This window comes from Silene latifolia, chromosome 7, assembly GCF_048544455.1.
Source record: "Silene latifolia isolate original U9 population chromosome 7, ASM4854445v1, whole genome shotgun sequence".
In the NCBI taxonomy this organism is placed as follows: Eukaryota; Viridiplantae; Streptophyta; class Magnoliopsida; order Caryophyllales; family Caryophyllaceae; genus Silene; species Silene latifolia.
In genome coordinates, this window is record NC_133532.1 from 99,801,032 (window position 1) to 99,820,276 (window position 19,245).

Here is a 19,245-nt window from a genome sequence, read left to right on the forward strand (position 1 = left end):
ATCCAAAAAGCCACCTAGATTAAAATTTAATGTGGCGTGGCATATTTAAATGTGATGTTGCATATTTTTAATGTGACCTGGCGAATTAATGTGACGTGGATTATCAATTTATTATTACATGACATTAATTTAAATCATTTATCTATAAATTAATTTAATTCACTTATATCTATAATATGAAAGGATATTATCATTATTCTTAAATTAATTTTGTATATTAAATATATTGTCTTCAAAAATTTATATAACCCTTACAAATTTACATCAAATTTCATAATTTATAATTAATATTGACATTTTAATTGAAATTTTTGTAATAAAATATGTTAACAAATTTCATACTTTATAATTAAAATTGAAATTGAAATTGAAATTTTTATAATAAAATATGTTAAGGAATTAATTAAACCTCTTCATATTACTAAACACTCACCATTATTAACATTTTCCTACTTAATTCATTGTTTTTAAATTTTTTGTAATAAAACCTGTTAATAAATTAACTAAACCTCTTCATATTACTGAACACCCACCATTATTAACATTTTCCTTTTTTTTTTTTTTAATTAAACATGGTAATAAATTGATTACAACTCTTCATAATACTTAACACAAACCAAATTAATTAAAAGTTTTTCCTATTTAATTAATTTTTGTAATATAATATGTTAATACTTTTATTAAAACTCCTTATATTACTTAACACCCATAATTTTCATTAACATTTTATCCTATTTAATTCATCTCTTGAGGTCCTCGGCAACAATTATCTAATTTAATAATACCACAAAATAAATTAAAAATTAAATTAAAATATGGGAATTTATGGTTTTGTAATGACTATAAAACCTACAATACCTATAATAGTTTCTATTCACTTTATTTATTTAAAATATGCTCATTTGTCATGAGTTTCTAAGTTGTGGATTGTATTTTATGGTTTAATTTATTTACTTGATTATATTGAGTATATTGAGTATTATTATTGAGTATTATTATTGAGTATTGTTGTTGTTGTTGTTGTTGTTGTTGTTGTTGTTGTTGTTGTTGTTGTTGTTGTTGTTGTTGTTTGTGTCCAATAAAGTATATTTTAATTTGTTATGTTGTTGGTTTTATGAATCGTTTGCTTTATATTTGAATTCATGTTTTTCAGTTGGTTTAATTTAAGTGACTTAGATGTGACAATGTTTTGATTCGTTTGTCAAGTTTTTGCCAGGTTGATGTTTTATCTTTTGGTCAATGTATATTTTTTATATAATTTTAAAGCACCATGAAACGTATGTGAATACAGATAAGGCAAACCATCACGTGGGTAATCTGAAGAAGGAAGAAATACAAAAGGCACGAAATCGAGATAAAATTAAAGGTAAAAAAACGGAAGGTAGAAACTGATAAATAATGGATGATTGTTGATCTCAAAATAGAAGTCTTATAATATTTCTTTTAATTTGTTAAACGTATATTGTGGTGTAATTTTACTATTATAGTTTCCCGATCAACCTATTTGAATTTGTATTTTTCTATTCACGAGTATAATCATCTCTAACATATATTTTTCTTTTTCATTTTATATGAACTATTATCAAGGCATGTAATAAAAGGAAGCGAAAGTGAACCTTCGGGTAAATATTAAATAGTATGATTTCGAAAATCTACTTCGTATGTTTTTAAGTTTATGTGTTTTTTTTTTGTCAAAACAGGAATAATACATAAACTTACTCTCATAATTTTCAAAAAAAAAAAAAAAAAAAAAAAAAACTACTCTCATAATTAATGGTGAATAAATAAGTACAAATAATTGAATGAAAAATCTTTTAAATTTCACAATTTACCTTTTAAACCATCATGACAATAATTAATCATTTTAATTTATGTCATTTCCTCTTTCAATTTAAGTTTTCTCCAACTCCCACCTTTTGATTGTTTTTCTATAAAATTTACTTTACTTTTTTAAGTGGTTTAAGCTTTTTTAACCATTATAAGATGATCGTTGATCTCAAAATGGAGATCTTATAATATTTCTTTAAATTTGTTATTAAGCGTATATTGTTGTGTAATTTTACTATTATGCTTTTCCGATCAACCTATTTGAATTTGTATTTTTGTATTCATGAGTATAATCATCTCTAACATATATTTTTCTTTTTCATTTCATATGAACTATTATCAAGGCATGTACTAAAAGGAAGCGTATTAAAAGGAAGCGAAAGTGAACCTTCAGATAAATATTAAATAGTATGGTTTCTAAATTCTAATCCGTATATTTTTAAGTTTATGTGTTTTTTTTTTCCAAAACCGGAAGAGATTATTTTATAGTCTTTAATACTATTTTTATTTTTCTATAGGATCGTGGACATAAGTATAACAAGAGATGGATCAAATTCTTGAAATAGTAATAAGGAACTTAAAAATTTTATGAACCTTTTGGAATTCGGATTTAGGGAATATAATTTTTTAGATTATTGAGCAATTGAAATGAAAATTTAATACGTAATACATGGAGTAGATACCGACCATAACGTTGAATCGTATCTAATATTTTTCTATGGATATACTAAATATTTTTCGGATGTAAATAATAATTGAAGCATGCACGTGGTGATAAGACTTCAAAGATATTTCTATGGGAGGGTTGATGGAGAGGTTTGGAAATAATTTGTAGATGACTATACTGAGGTATTGAGTTTACAACCTTATAAGGCGTCATTGAAGATTTTTCCATAAGGAATTTATTATATACGGATGGTTTCAACTTTTAATATTTAAAATACTCACTTTATTATATTGCGGAGTAAAACACACGTATATATAATGACTCATCTTTGTCATTGCTCCGTTGTCAAGTTTCTCAAAATTAGTAGCTACCACATTGTCACTTGCAGGATTCGATTTAAAAAAATAAACCAAAGTTCTTAAAGAAATAAGGTATTAACTAACTAATTTCTATGTATTTCAAAACTGTATATTTTTAAATGGATCAACAACTCATTGCTCGAACAAATTTTAACCATACGATAAAAATATCAAAACTAAAACAGATAAACCAGTGAATTTCACGAGTCATAAACCTAGTTCCTTGCAAGTTAAACTCCTCCCATATTTCTATACGAACGAATAGCTTCCCCTTTCCCTTCTTAACTACACCTCCTTAACTATACCAATTAATTACATTTGTGGCACTCAACAAAAACATCTATATCTAAAGATGATAATTTTACACTCATCATACCTTAATAACAAAAACATTTTATTAAAAGATGACTTTTTGTCACACTTATCCAAACATGATGAGTTTCAAAATTAATCTTACAAGGGTCTCATGTATTTTAATTGGCCCAAACCATTAGAAAATTAACCTGTGGTATTTATTTTTCTCTTTTCCATTTAATTAGACTCGCCTAAAATTAATTGTATTAATTATTGTTGGGGAAAGTTTTTGTAAGAAATATTATCTTACCAAGAGGTCCAGGGGTTGAGGATCCACATAACCCTCCCCACAAAAAAAATTGTTCTTGGGATGCTCTAATGAATTGCAATATGCATAATGGTTTTTTTAAGGAGAATTGCAAATTTATTCCTACTCAAATAATCCACTTAAGCCCTGTTCTTTTGGACTTAATTTCAGTTTTAATAAGTTCAGTTCAGTTCAACTCCATTCAGTTCAGTTCAGTTCAGTTTAGTTCAGTTCAGAGTAGTTTATTTCAACATTAATATTATTATTCTTATTTTATATTCTTATTGTTATAATTATTATTACATTAATTTATTTACTATTGTTATTATTTTTAATATTTATTATATTACTATTTATATTTATTATATTTATTTATTTATTATTATATTATTATGATTAATGGCAATATTAGGGTATTAATATTTATTTTTATTATTACTATTATTATTATTATTATTGTTATTATATTATATTTATTATTTTATTAATATATTCATTTTTATTAATATTATTAATAACATATTTATTAATATTATATTAATTAATTATTATATTACATCTATTATTAATATTATTACTATTTATATTAATTATTATTATTTATAATATTTATATTATACTTATCATATTTATTTTTTAGTTATTATTATTATTATTAATATATTATATTATTTAATATATTATAATATTATTAATAATATTATTTATATTACTAATATATTATTATTATTATTATTATATTTATTATTATATTACTATTTTATTTTTTATATTACTTATTAGATTATTATTATATTATATTGATATTTTATTATTATTAATAATAATAATGAATAATATTATTATAACATTTATTATTATTATTATTGGTATTATTGTTATTGTTATTGTTGTTGTTATTATTATTATTATTATTATTTATTGAAGGGTGCGCGCAACTTTCATTAAAATAAAAATAAAAGTTTACATGAAATTGGTAGGGAGCCAAGAGACAATCTGGGCTCCCACACCCTTAGCAATAGTAAAGCTAAGTCTAGTAAAAATGTAAGCGGCCACCCGAGCCCTATTATTATTATTATTATTATTATTATTATTATTATTATTATTATTATTATTATTATTATTATTATTATTATTATTATTATTATTATTATTATTATTATTATTATTATTATTATTATTATTATTATTATTATTATTATTATTATTATTATTATTATTATTATTATTATTATTATTATTATTATTATTATTATTATTATTATTATTATTATTATTATTATTATTATTATTATTATTATTATTATTATTATTATTATTATTATTATTATTATTATTATTATTATTATTATTATTATTATTATTATTATTATTATTATTATTATTATTATTATTATTATTATTATTATTATTATTATTATTATTATTATTATTATTATTATTATTATTATTATTATTATTATTATTATTATTATTATTATTATTATTATTATTATTATTATTATTATTATTATTATTATTATTATTATTATTATTATTATTATTATTATTATTATTATTATTATTATTATTATTATTATTATTATTATTATTATTATTATTATTATTATTATTATTATTATTATTATTATTATTATTATTATTATTATTATTATTATTATTATTATTATTATTATTATTATTATTATTATTATTATTATTATTATTATTATTATTATTATTATTATTATTATTATTATTATTATTATTATTATTATTATTATTATTATTATTATTATTATTATTATTATTATTATTATTATTATTATTATTATTATTATTATTATTATTATTATTATTATTATTATTATTATTATTATTATTATTATTATTATTATTATTATTATTATTATTATTATTATTATTATTATTATTATTATTATTATTATTATTATTATTATTATTATTATTATTATTATTATTATTATTATTATTATTATTATTATGGGATGCTTATGACTTTCATTAAAATAAGAATAAAAGTTTACATGAAATTGGTGGGGAGCCGAGAAACAAGCTGGGCTCCCACACCCTTATTATTATTATTATTATTATTATTATTATTATTATTATTATTATTATTATTATTATTATTATTATTATTATTATTATTATTATTATTATTATTATTATTATTATTATTATTATTATTATTATTATTATTATTATTATTATTATTATTATTATTATTATTATTATTATTATTATTATTATTATTATTATTATTATTATTATTATTATTATTATTATTATTATTATTATTATTATTATTATTATTATTATTATGATTATTATTATTATTATTATTATTATTATTATTATTATTATTATTATTATTATTATTATTATTATTATTATTATTATTATTATTGGGGCATATTCGCACCGCCGACCAAGTCAACATATTGAGCAAGGTCAAGGATATCCACAAAGAAAGTCAACGACTTAGATAGTCTAGCCGATGCAACCCATCGGCCTGTCACCTGGGTCTCGGCCTGGCAAACCACCGGGACACATATCCGCGTACTCATATCCAAGACCCCTACGCCCGCCATAGGTCCATCGGCCGAGGGTAGAACGGTCTTTTTCCACCTGCTAGCCACTTGGCCACTTGGCCACTACGTGACAAAAGGTGAAAACCTATAAATACTCTTCAACCTTCATTGAGGAAAGGGACCAAGAATTAACCTAAGAATCATTATTCATCCGGTAATATCTTCCTTATCTCTCTACAATATATCCTTAGCCAAGTAATAACGACTTATCCCTCTAAGTTCACTGACTTGAGCGTCGGAGTGAGTACGCTTGGCACAAAGCCAAGCCCTCGGTTCGTTCATTGTTGCGGGGAGAGGCCGAGAGGAACAATAGAGACGAGGAATCCAACTCAAGACATCATTCTACAAGCCACGGGTGGTAACAATACTTGCTCTGGAATTACACCCGGAACAATTGGCGCCGTCTGTGGGAAGAGACACTAGAAGCTAGTCACATTCATTCCCAAACAAAAATATACACACAAAAAAACCCACCCCAAAAGCCAAGAAGATGTCGAAACAACAAGAGGCATTCGTGACTGACGAAACCGAATTCTACCAAGATGATACCGTCCCCAAAACTGAGTAGTGCAACCCTCCGCCGGCCAAGTGATTCAACCGAGTACGGGATGCCAATAATACAGACACTCGCCGCTGTCGACTGGTCACCATCATGGGGCATGTGGTTGACGCAAAGAAAATCGAAGATGCTCCTGGACCTACTGGGAGCACGCCCGCTCATCTTGTCACGCCGACAAGAGCGGCGGAAACCGTCCAGAGGCCAGGGCCCAAAACGTGACCCCAAGAAACTTGAACGGAGCATTAGGAGAAGTCGACCTGTCAAGACACCGGGGAGCCCAAAGTGGTCGTGGTAGACCTAAGTCCTTCTCGCACTCGTGAGAAGACTGCGTCGCCGCGGCACGAACGAGGCACACCCCGGAGGAGCGAAAGAAGCCCAACTCGTCAGAGTTGGAGAAGAAGCCCGACTCACCAGAGTCGGAGGAGAAGTCCTTCTCGCTACGAGGAGAGAAGCCGGACTAGGAATGCAAGGAGCCGATCGCCGCGTGTCGTCCGACATGTGGTCGACAGCCCCTCGCCGCCACGTCCTAGATACCCTGGTCGACTAAGTGAAGTTACCACCTATAGCATACAAAGGGGAAGGTGACCCGACCGACCACGTCGAGGCTTACGAGTCTCACATGTCAGTATGGGAGCAACCTGATGAGGTTTGGTGCCGAATCTTCCCAACGACACTGCATGGGATGGCATAGAGTTGGTACAAGGGGCTACCCGACGGTCGGTATCGTTACGCCGACCTAAAGGACGCGTTCCTAGCCCAAATATTCCCGCAACAAGAGGAGGGCCGTGGAGACATCGGACCTCCCGACTATCGACAGAGGGAGGCGAGTCTCTCCGAAGCTATGTGAAGAGATTCGACGCCAAGGTTCAAACAAATTCGTGAGTCGAACAATGAACCGGGCAGCCTTCGCGGCTGATGAAAGGCCTCCCAAGGGGAGACCTAAAAACGAGCTCATCAAATGCGGCGGCTCGACCTTTGACGCCGCGGACAATTGGTCGATCGAGCCATTAAAGTGGAGGACTATCACAAAACCCGGGTAGGCCCTAGCGAGGCCAAACCCTCGAAAAGAAGAGCGCCGGGAGGACAACCCGGATGAAGGACGCCGTGGCAATGATCGGTCACGGTCTGGTGAAAGACGCCGTGACAATAACGAGTCACGGCCTCGATAACTCTGCCAGAAAAGGACTCGACGGGCGCCAGGTGGAGTTCGGGATCGTACCACCCAGGCGGTATAATGATAAAACCCCCCTCGTCGTATCGGCCGCCGAGGTCTTCGCCCTGAGCAAGCACGAGGGCCAGAAGTGGGAAAGGCCCCCCTTGCCGAAGGGATACGGTGACACGAGCGCATCGTGAGTACCACGGCCACACCGGTCACCTTATCGACAATCGCCGCATCTCGAAGAATGCCATTGAAGAACTGATCCGGAAGGGGAGCCTCGACAAGTACGTTGCCAAAGGCCAAAAGACTGACGCCAGCAGTTCAGATAAGAAATCCGTCTTCGAACGGATAGGAGTGATCCATGTTGTCATCGGGGGCAACGAGAACGGAGGGTCCGCTCATGGGCACAAACGGCACCTGAACGAGCTATATCAGGCCATCAACTTTGTGCCCAACATAGCGATCCCCGCTTCCAACATCCCCGATATGACTATTGGAAGGAAGGACTACGAAGGATTCATCGCTCCTCACAGCGACCCACTTGTAGTCAATTTGGACATATCCAACCACCTGGTCAAGAGGTGTCTGATTGACACGGGCGCCTACACGAACATCATGTTCAGGGAGTGCTTCCTCAGCCTCGGTCTGAGAGTCAAGGACTTAAGCCCCTGCACCAATCCACTATACAGCTTCTCTGGGGCCGGCCTGGTACCACTGGGGTCAATAATACTGCCTATGATGTTCGGCGAAGGGAATGCGGCTAAGAATGTCCTAGCCGAGTTCGTAGTCATTGACGGCTCGTCCGCCTACAACGTTCTCATAGGCCGAGTCACTCTGAGCGAGGCCGACGCAGTGATGTCCATCCGGGCCCTAACACTGATGTACGTCTCGGACCGGGGGGAAGCGCATAAGCTCGTCTCCAAGGACGAAAAGGACGAGGTGGTCAACGTCCGGATAGCGCGGAGGATGCAACATGCAATCCCTCAAAGTGGCAAAGAAGTCAGAGAAAGGAAAAAGTCCATCCTTACAACAGGAGGGCGACCTCATGGATGCAACTAGCGGCTGACTGGGAAGGTGTGCCTTTGATGAGCCATTAGGACGCTGGTAATCTCGGGAAAACTTTGTGTAGCGGCGGAGGTGTCCAAGATAGCTGTGGGCACCCCAACGCATGTTTATACCTAATGAAAAATCGTCCAAGTCTTCCATCAAAATGTCCATTTTTTCCCCATCAGTCATTAACAGGAAGAAGATGCCGGCTCACGCTGTCACACCGACAAGAGCGGCAGTCTCCATAAAGAAGCAGACGCCGTCGCAGTCACCCCAAGTAGTAGACGCCACGGCCGTCATCAAGAAATAAGACGCCAGCTCACACTGTCACACCGACAAGAGCGGCAGTCTCCATAAAGAAGCGGGCGCCGTCGCAGTCACCCCAAGTAGTAGACGCCACTAGCCAGTCACCCCAAGAGGTAGACGCCGTCGCGATCACTCAAGTGGTAGACGCCACGCCGTCATCAAGAAATAAAACGCCACTCACACTGTCACATCGACAAGAGCGCCGTCATTACCATTAAGCGTACGCTGGCTCACACCGTCACACCGACAAGAGCGCAATCACCCTCGTAGCGACGCCGGCGATTACGGCCAACATAGATTGATACTCGCAGAAACGATCAAAACGCCTTAAAAGCGTTTAAACGCAGTTGAGATGCGCACTCTAGATCGCGCCCGGCCGAGGCGGAAACAAAAAGGCAACTCGACGAAGACAAAAAAAAAAAAAACCCCGCCAAGCCGGAGGCAAAGTGAAGACGCTAAGTACGGTTGATACGCTCAACTATTAGCGCAAGGAAACTCAAAGTGAGGTAAAGACCTCGGCCAAGCCGAAGACAAAAGAAACGAACTCTTATTAAAAATGATAAGTTACAAGTGAGGAGAATACAGACGACGGCCGTCCCCATAAGGATAAGCCAAAACACAACCTACCAAAGTTGTACAAAATACAAGGAAAAGAATAACAAAAGATTACAGGTATCATTTGAAGCGCCAAAAATGGCAGGGAGGGAAGGCTTAATAATTGGCTCCCGAACAGTGGCTATCCGAGACGCCGGGTGAGCCCGGTGACGACCGCCCGTCTCCCTATGCTGTTCGTTGTCGCTTACCATCGCAGCGGTAAAAGATCTTCTTCGATGGGCAACCCAGCGGCGTTCTTAGCGACCTCGGCCGGCAGCCTCGGCCTTAGCCTCGGCAGCCTCTCTCTTGCCCCTTGCCCTCTCGGCTTCCTCCTTGGCCGCCTTAGTCTTCTCAAAGAAGGGTCGCACTCTCCGCGGCCGCCTCCTTTTCTATCTTCACCCTCACCGCCTCCTTGGCCTTCTCCTCCACGGCCTTCTCCTTAGCTTCGAGCTTATCGTCAAACAGCTCGTCAAATTTGCCCCACGGAAAGGAACCAGCAAGAGGGAAGAGCTCCTCAATCACTTCCCTGGCAGCTTCTTCGGCCAGATCCCGGAATTCGGTGCACATGCTAGGGAGCACCGGCCTGGGGGCAATCAAAAACAACCGGCACTCTCAACCCTGGTCTCGGCCAGCGTCACTTTCTCTTCCACATCGGATGTCCTTTACACATCCATGCGGAGGGGGATATATATGGTACGGCCTAATAAGAACCAGGCCGAGATAGAAGAAGCCGATCTGAGTAAAAATTTCGTAAATTACTTGCGCAGAATATACGCTCAAAGATACATCGGAGCCCATACCACGACATAGACTACGCTGGGGCCAAATTGATGGGGCATATTCGCACCACCGACCAAGTCAACATATTGAGCAAGGTCAAGGATATCCACAAAGAAAGTCAACGACTTAGATGGGGTCTAGCCGATGCAACCCATCGGCTGTCACTGGGTCTCGGCCGGCAACCACCCCGGGACACATATCCGCGTACTCATATCCAAGAGCCTCGGCCGGCCTGCCATAGGTCCATCGGCCGAGGGTAGAACGGTCTTTCTACCTGCTAGCCACTTGGCCACTTGGCCACTACGTGACAAAAGGTGAAAGCCTATAAATACTCCTCAACCTTCATTGAGGAAAGGGACCAAGAATTAACCTAAGAATCACTATTTATCCGGTAATATCTTCCTTATCTCTCTACAATATATCCTTAGCCAAGTAATAACGACTTATCCCTCTAAGTTCACTGACTTGAGCGTCGGAGTGAGTACGCTTGGCACAAAGCCAAGCCCTCAGTTCGTTCATTGTTGCAGGAGAGGCCGAGAGGAACAATAGAGACGAGGAATCCAACTCAAGACATCATTCTACAAGCCACGGGTGGTAACAATACTTGCTCTGGAATTACACCCGGAACAATTATTATTATTATTATTATTATTATTATTATTATTATTATTATTTTTTTTTTTTATTATAAAATGCGCGCAGCTTTCATTATAATAAAAATAAAAGGTTTACATGAAATTGGTGGGGAGCCGAGAGACAATCTGGGCTCCCACACCCTTAGCAATAGTAAAGCTAATACGAGTAAAAATGTAAGCGGCTACCCGAGCCCCAAAGATCCCGAGATACCGAGAATTTTCGGATCCGCTTGAGCAAGGCAACAAAGATCCGAACTCAACTCCCCAAGTGAAGAGAAAGAGAAAGGTAGGAAACCATAACCCGCCACCGCGCACAAATCCCCATACTTAGCACACTTTCGCCGAGCAAAGATCGCCGACAACCCGCCCGCACAAAATCGCCAACCCGTCCGAGTCAAAGGTGAAGAACCCGTCGGTCGACGCACACATCACGCCCCGTCCCAAGAATAAAGCAATAAATCCGCAGGACGAAGAGAGCCCCCATGCCCATCAACCAAACCGATATCAACCTCCTTCCCCGCAGTAATACCAGATCTATAGCAGATGTCGAAAAGAGTGTCCCGGACAAGGTTATGCCGATGTTTAACGCCCACAAGACCAAGACAAGAAACAGCGTGGTCACCAAAAACATCCCCAAAAAAACCCGAGAGCAAGCGGGACAGGCCTAGATACCGTGAATAACGGAACACCTGCACGATACCCCAAAGACACTACGGTAAGTCCTCCCGTTCATAGTCCGCCCCAACCCCGAGATAGGAACCGCACGTAACCAATCGAGGAGTGGGAACCCGCCGAGACCGCCATAGAGCGATCCGGCGAGGTGTCAAAGAGAAAACAGACTACGAGGCAAGAGCAACCGTCGTGAAATAAATATCCGCCAATTTCTTCATAAGTTTGGGGCGCAATTTCACTAGGGTGACCTAATATATCGAACCTCGTAGTCGCGCAGAAACACCGCGCGGCATCATCAAAAGCGGGGCCGGCAGCCTACAACACGAGAAGGGCCGAGGAGCTTAGCCTGCAAACCAGCAGACTGCAAGCGGGACGCAATAAAAGCATAAAATAAAACATCTCCCGCCGCATAGACACCAAGTCCACCAAGATGAAAAGGGAATGTAGCAAGGCGCCACTGCCAATCCCCAAAACCCGGCCCTAACGCGGTGACAATACGTTCCAAGCTAGAACGCAGAGCGACATCAAAAGGAAGATGGACAAACCCAAAAACACTAGGGGAGCAAGTACGAAGGGAGAAGTAGAGCTTAGATATACCAGTACAAGCTCGAAGAAGAAGCAACTCACACTGCGGGTCCTCAATCCTCGCAACCAAGTCCATCAGCTCAATGGTCTTAGTTACTCTCGTCGCCACAATCTCACTGCTAAAACCAGGACAAGTACTGACCGGTCCTCCCAAAACTGTAACACCACGCAACGGCCGTGAAATAGAAGTGGGGAAAACCCCCGGAAGCCGGCTCCGTGGATCCTCAACAGGCCAAAAGACCTCCGTCTTGGAGACATTTAGGTGTAAACCAAAACGAGGGCCATCCAACCTAATCATGTCCAACACCTTCCCCACCTCCAAAGTATCTCCCACAATGGTGTCATCATCTAAGTACCAGGCCTGCAAAGTGAGGTCAAAAGTGTCCCGGATCTTGCAAACCAAAGGATGCAAAACCAACGCGAAAAGCAAAGGCCCCAAAGGATCACCCTCTGAACACCCCGACAAGACCACAAGCCAGTGCTCCCCATAAAAAAGGCGGGCCGGGCTGGAATAACAAAACTCCACCCAACGGGAGAGAGCCGGGCACCGACGGCGGACCTCCTGAAGCATGGTCGAACGGTCAACAAGGTTGAACGATTCTCGGAAATCAACCAAAGAACATAGAAAGCCCCACCTGTTCCCCGAACCTCAATGAGCCGGTTCAAGGCATGCAAGATAGCCTCTCCTCCACCGGACACACCCACCCCGAATCAAGCCCATCAAAATAAGAAGATAAGGACGGGCCAACCATAGAAGCACCAACCTTAGAGACAAGCCGTCTCCTGACCGCACCGACAAAGAATAGGACGAACTCCACCACCCGGTTTAACGAGTGGTGTGAGAGGGGCGCTGGCAATGTACTCACCCAGGGGAAGAGGGCACCGACCCTCAAGAAAAAGATTAACCACCCTAGTAATAGAAGTGATCAAATCATCGGAGATAGCCACAAAGCAGCCGCCACTCAAACAAATCCATAAGGTGTCGGGCACGAAAACCATCCCTCCCACAAGAAGTACCACGAGGGAAGCTCCGAATCATATCCAAGACCACCGCGGAAGAGGCAACTAGAGGATGATGATCCCCAGACAGAGGAGGCAATGAAGGAGGCGGGGCGACAGGATGCTTCTCACGCAGGGCCACGAGAGTGGCATCGGAGTAGGGGGCGACCCCAGAGGAAGAAAGCACTCGTGTTGAAAGAGTGATAATGACCATCGAAATCTTCCGCCGGCATTGGCGGAGGTTAAGGTCACTCAAATCGAGATCCTCATCCACAGAAAAAGAAGAAGGACCCTCATCAAAGCACTCCTGTAACAACTGCAAACCCCCCCAGGTGTCCCCCAAGCAAGAATAGCCCTGACAATACTCTCCTCCTAATGCTGACGCCGAATAGCAGTCCGACACTCATGATTACTCCGAGGAGCGAAAGTCCTGAGCAAACAAAGAGGTAAAGCAAGCAAACGAACCCAGCGGGAGAGATCACTAAGGGCATCAAACACCGCATCCAAGGCCCCTTTCAAAGCCCGAGCAAACCCAAGACGACACTTAGGAGGAATAGATTTCACAAAGGCGAAGGCCCAAAGACAAAGAAACGATCCAACGAAGATATAGACCACCGAACGAGCTCCACACTATCATCAGAAGAAACCGAAGTAGAAGGAGCCAAATGTCTCGGAATACCATGAATATGGAAGGTGTAAATGCCATCAACACACACCGGATGCTCCACAATATCACCCCGATTATGCCGACATCTAGCACCAAGAGTATGGGTCATAAAACACACCCCACACAACCAGAGCCCCATCCGTCTCAAAGAACTCTCGGCATTGGAATAAAGGTCAAACTATCGAAAGAGTCCGCCGCGTAAGGTCCAACGCCCGTCATGACAATGTCGGTCCTGCAAATGTTTCTTCCAAGCTGCCTTTGTAAGGCCCTTACCGAAACCATCCCGACACCCATGAAGACTCGAAAAAGGACAATGGTACCGAACAAGCTCGGGCATTAAAGGACAGAAACCCAACACCCTTCCTCGCGCAAGACGGTAAAAGAACAAACCTAGGGCGACCAACACACCAACCACCCAAAAATGGTTGACAAAAGCCCTAGAAGAACCGCACTTTCCGAGCCCCAACAACCAACACCACTACACCCACACGCACCAAAGCCTAGGATGCAGCGGCTGATCACAGAACCGGGGAACCACCAGACCACCGCCGCAAAAAGAAAAAAAAGAAACAAAACCCGAAACCGAAAAAAACGAGAAACAAAAAGGTAAAGAAAAAGGAAACACTCACTGGCAGGGCAACACGTCAAACCACCACAAAGAATGGCGGTGACTTGAGGTCGGAAAGCCAAAGGGTGGTGGCGCAGGACAAACAATGATCGCAGAAATGGCGACAATGCCGCCTGAGAAAATGAAAACGCTGCACGAAACCCCTGCAACCCAGAAAACCACCGTGAAACAACCACAACTCCTTCCCCTGACCGGCGACGTGAGGTCCAAATGGTCGACGTGGGGTGGATGGCGGCAGTCAACGGCGGATGAGAGCACAATCGATGCCCTAGAGGAGAAAAACGATCACCTAATGACGACACAAAAACCGCAATAAAAACCCACCTGAACCCTAACTCGAACCCTAACGCGACAAGCGTTAAGAAGGGGGGCGTGGCGCGATCCTGGTGGTGAAGAAACGCGCGGCAGTGAAGCAGACGTTGACGGCAGTCGTGATCACCTGATGATCGCCTCTCCTCTCTCTTATTATTATTATTATTATTATTATTATTATTATTATTATTATTATTATTATTATTATTATTATTATTATTATTATTATTATTATTATTACTCCCTCATATTCACTATATTCTTCCATATTTCCTTATTCAGATTATTCTGGTTTTCTTCCAAATTAAATTGCATGTGGGGTAGTGTGTTTTGTGTGGTCCAAATTCACTTTCTTATTTCTTGTGCAAAAAGAAAAGGGGAAGAATATAGTGAATATGAGGGAGTATTATTATTTCATTTCGATTCAAATTTCAAATTTCTATTAAGTTGATTGATTGATTCGATTAACTCCATTGAATTCAATTTAGTTGATTGATAATTTTGATCAAACCAAAAAAATGCGCCTTAATTTCATGCTGATATTATGTTGTATTATGTTGTATTTCAAATGAATTTGATGTTATCTACTTAGAATAAATTGAATTGGTTGCTGCTATTTTGTTTTTTGTGTTGTTGCTACAAATGACACTTGGCTTTTTGTTATGCATAATTGAAAATTCCACATCATTTCTTAAGGTGTACGGAGTAACGGTAACACTCACTTACCCGGCCAAGGTAAATGGCATCTTACTCATCTCGATCGCCTGAGTTAGTGTAATCAAAACCACAATCAAGTACCAATTAAAAGTTTCAAGTTTAATGTCAAAATATATATATACAAATCAAGTCTCAAAATTATTAAATACAATTGTTTAAGGCAAAGCGGAAGTAATAAAAGTCTAATGTCAAACTAAAAAGCTAATGATACTTGGACCAATGTTGTCTCGTCCCTCCATGTCCCATAAGCACCATATATATGTTCGGAAATATCATATGGATCAGGGTAGAATCGTATTGACACAAGTAGCACACAAGTCATCACAAGGTTTAGTAGAGAAATCCCTTACACAAGTAAACCTCCAATAAAAGTATAGGTTACCGAATCCCACCCATACATAACCTAATTTCTTTACCTTATCAAAAAAAAAAAAAAAACACACACACCAAGTAGTCACCAATTGTCCTTTGGTTCAGAAATAATTTTGGGAGGTTGAAGAAAATAAAGTGTATAAAATAAAACAATTTTATAATTAAGAAAAATAATCAAACTACCAGTGGAAAACAAATAATCGCTCTAGAGGTAAAGCCTAACTCACTATGGAGTACAATGTAGGCTTAGCTCGCTTCATCTTTACCATCTGGTAGAAAGGTGGGGAGTGGAGTTGGCCAAAATGGAAGTGTAATCTGATATGAATAAGCAACGGGAAATATGCTTTTACAGCCTTTCGGTAGTTTAGAGATTACCTCCATCTCCCTCGTGGAAAAGTTACACAAAACAATCCAACGATCACAAAGCACATAAATAACATCGGGAACAACATGATGGAAACTGATTGGGGCTCCAAAATATGAATTCTGGTTGACATGTTTGGCTAGGCGATGATCACGAGGGATCCAATCCTGCGCCTTGATGTTGTGTAGTAAGGACCATTTACCAGTTTTGTAATCGTCAAGGACCCAAATTCTGTAGCTTCCGTCATCGTCACAGTCACATGTAAATAATCGCTCGTGGAACACATCAAAGGATGCATTATTCATTAAGCTCGGAGGTAAAATGAGTGCACTACAGTTGATAACATCATTGTCGGCAAATGGATCAAAGCTAATTAATCGGCCTGCATACCCATGCAAAACTGACGGAGGCAAACCATCCTGACACTGAAAGCAGAGCTTTCTACCAATACAAAAGAGACGACAAAAGGCTAGTAATCGACATCTCATAGGCAATAACAGGACTACATCGCGCCAAAATACCTTTGTATTAGGGGATAAAAGGTGTGCGGGGTAGTTGGTGACAAATTCTTGTGTGTTAGAAGAGATGACAACAATACAAGTGTTATATGCATTATTTAGTGTCACATTGCCTTTGTGGGTGAAGTAGTATGGATCGCAAATCAATCCAACTGGTCCATGACTACTAAGAGGTAGGGTTGGGAGTGCAAGCCACTGCTTAGTTTGAGCATTGCTAATGTAGAGTTGAAGCTTGTGCTTGACATAGTCAGGATCACCAGCATGTTTTTGATATAAAAACAAGTCATGACACGCTCCAACAATAGTAAGATTACGTGGCAGACCTCCATTCGTCAACCTTGGGAGAGAATACAAGGACAAGTTGTTGGGATTGTGTATAGGATCGTTGAAATAAATCATCAATCCTTTCCAAGTGTCTCTGACTCCAAATTTACGGACCACAAGACCAACTTTTCGATCATTCATCTTTTTCATTCTAACTTCATCATAGTTGGATAATCCATTTTTATATGCGCAGAGAGTACTATGTTTACTGACATTATAAGCTATATATCGAGAGATGAAGAATGGGTGGGAGATCAATGCAGCCCAATGCTTGCATAAGGCTTTGCAAATAAAAGCACTTTTATGACACGGGAGTCTACATAATATTTCGACCAACAACTCCTCGACCAAACCATCAATGTTAGAGGGCTTTCTGCGTTTCGACTGTATCCTTGAGTACTTTTCATCGTGAACCATATTATCTGGTGTAGTTGGGGGTACGACAAGGTTATGAGTATTACCCCGTTTTGAATTCATGCCATCAACCATTATTTCTGGTGTTACATGAGGCTCTAGAACAGAAATAATAGCACCTCTCATTTGTTTATCTTCATCATCAGCGACAACTGTGACTCCTAACAATATAAACATATAATTAGCTATTTTAATTTTTTATTTGGGAGAGTAAACATATATAATTAGCTTCCGACAAAAAAAACATCATCTCCATGAAACATAACATCAAAACAGAACCTAACAAAGAAGACATGATGATAAAATCAAACAAATTTGATAAATTACTTGATAACTTGATAGCGGAGTATTATTCAAATCCAATTTGTGTTCAATTAAACCGTTGGCTAAGCAGCAGATCTAATTAAGCATAGAAAACATATAAAAACCAAGGATTAGAAAATTACTGACCTGGGATTTGGATATTATTGGGGACCATTTGCATAGCTATGGAGCAAAACTAATAAAAGATGGATGCTATTTTTCCTTTTTTTTTTTTTTTAAAAGAGTAACAAAGGTTGATGATGCGTGGTAACAGTATTAGCACAAGCTTTCCCCCTTGGGTGAAATATTATAAATACCCTTCACCGATGAACAACTTAAGAGACATATAAACAAAATAGAATAGAGGAGATTGTTTAACTAGGGGTATATATAATAGATAGTTTACTATATTTAGTCACTATTATCTAGAATAGGAGTCTAGGACAATTAATTTACTTGATGTTTCCATTTTAAAATCGGAAACTAAGTTATACATTGACATATATAGTCATATTTATAAGTTCCAAATTTGACTAAGGCTGTGTTTGGATAGCAAAATTGGAGAGAAATTGAGGGGAGGGAGAATGAGGGAAGGGAAAGGGAGAGAAGGGGAGGGGGAATAGAGTGGGTGTGTTTGGATACAATTTTCCTCTAAATCTTACCTATTGTTAAGAGATTTTGATTACGTTTGGATGAGGGAAATTGAATCCCTCTAAATCTCTCTCTCTTCATTCCCCCCCCCATTTGCTATCCAAATAAGGAATTTCAAATCCCCTACTCTCCCCCACTTTCTTTTCCCTCCGAATCTCTCAATCCAAACACATCCTAAAAGATGAAAATAGCCTCCCTTATTATTAAGGGAATAAAAACTATCTTAGGGTGTGTTTGGATAGCAAAAGTGGAGGGAAAAGAAAGGGAGAGAAGGAGGGAAGAGAAATGGATGGAAGGGAAGGGGAGGGAAAATGGAGGAGATCATTTCCCCTCCAAATCATACATTTGTTGAAGAGGAAATAATTTGGCTTAGAGGAGCGAAATGGAGAGATCCATTTCCCCTCCCCTCAAAATCCTTTCACCTCCATTCTGCTAACCAAACAAAAGATTTATCATCCCTCCCTTTCCCTCCAAATCCTCCTATCCAAACACACCCTTAATTTTCCATTCAAAATACTTATAATTAAATAAGGAAATAAGTGAAACTTTCTCTCTTTTAAATTAGGGTTATTTGATATGAATAATCCAAAT

The 19,245-nt window shown here is 38.2% G+C and overlaps 1 protein-coding gene across 3 annotated transcripts; it reads right to left on the minus strand.

The window, feature by feature from the left end:
• Positions 1-16,132: 16,132 nt before the first annotated feature.
• On the minus strand, positions 16,133-18,714 carry LOC141592397 (uncharacterized). Of its 3 annotated transcripts, none has more exons than XM_074413032.1 (2): positions 18,151-18,714; positions 16,133-17,852 (listed from the first exon to the last, which is right to left on the minus strand). In XM_074413032.1, the coding sequence occupies exons 1-2, from the start codon at positions 18,182-18,184 to the stop codon at positions 16,327-16,329; spliced, it is 1,560 nt and encodes a 519-aa protein (XP_074269133.1). In that variant the 5' UTR covers positions 18,185-18,714; the 3' UTR covers positions 16,133-16,326. The 3 variants fall into 3 exon arrangements, with proteins under 3 accessions (XP_074269133.1, XP_074269132.1, XP_074269134.1); XM_074413031.1 differs by having other exon boundaries at positions 16,133-17,861; XM_074413033.1 differs by lacking the exon at positions 18,151-18,714 and adding an exon at positions 18,028-18,140 and having other exon boundaries at positions 16,133-17,861.
• Between the last annotated feature and the right edge of the window lie 531 nt (positions 18,715-19,245).

What these genes read in the sequence shown, in the direction of transcription:
- LOC141592397 (XM_074413031.1), bottom strand. Translation starts at nt 18,184, where the DNA reads ATGCAAATGGTCCCCAATAATATCCAAATCCCAG. An exon ending in CAATAATATCCAAATCCCAG is followed by an intron (nt 17,862 to 18,150) that starts GTCAGTAATTTT and finishes TTATATTGTTAG; the next exon opens with GAGTCACAGTTGTCGCTGAT.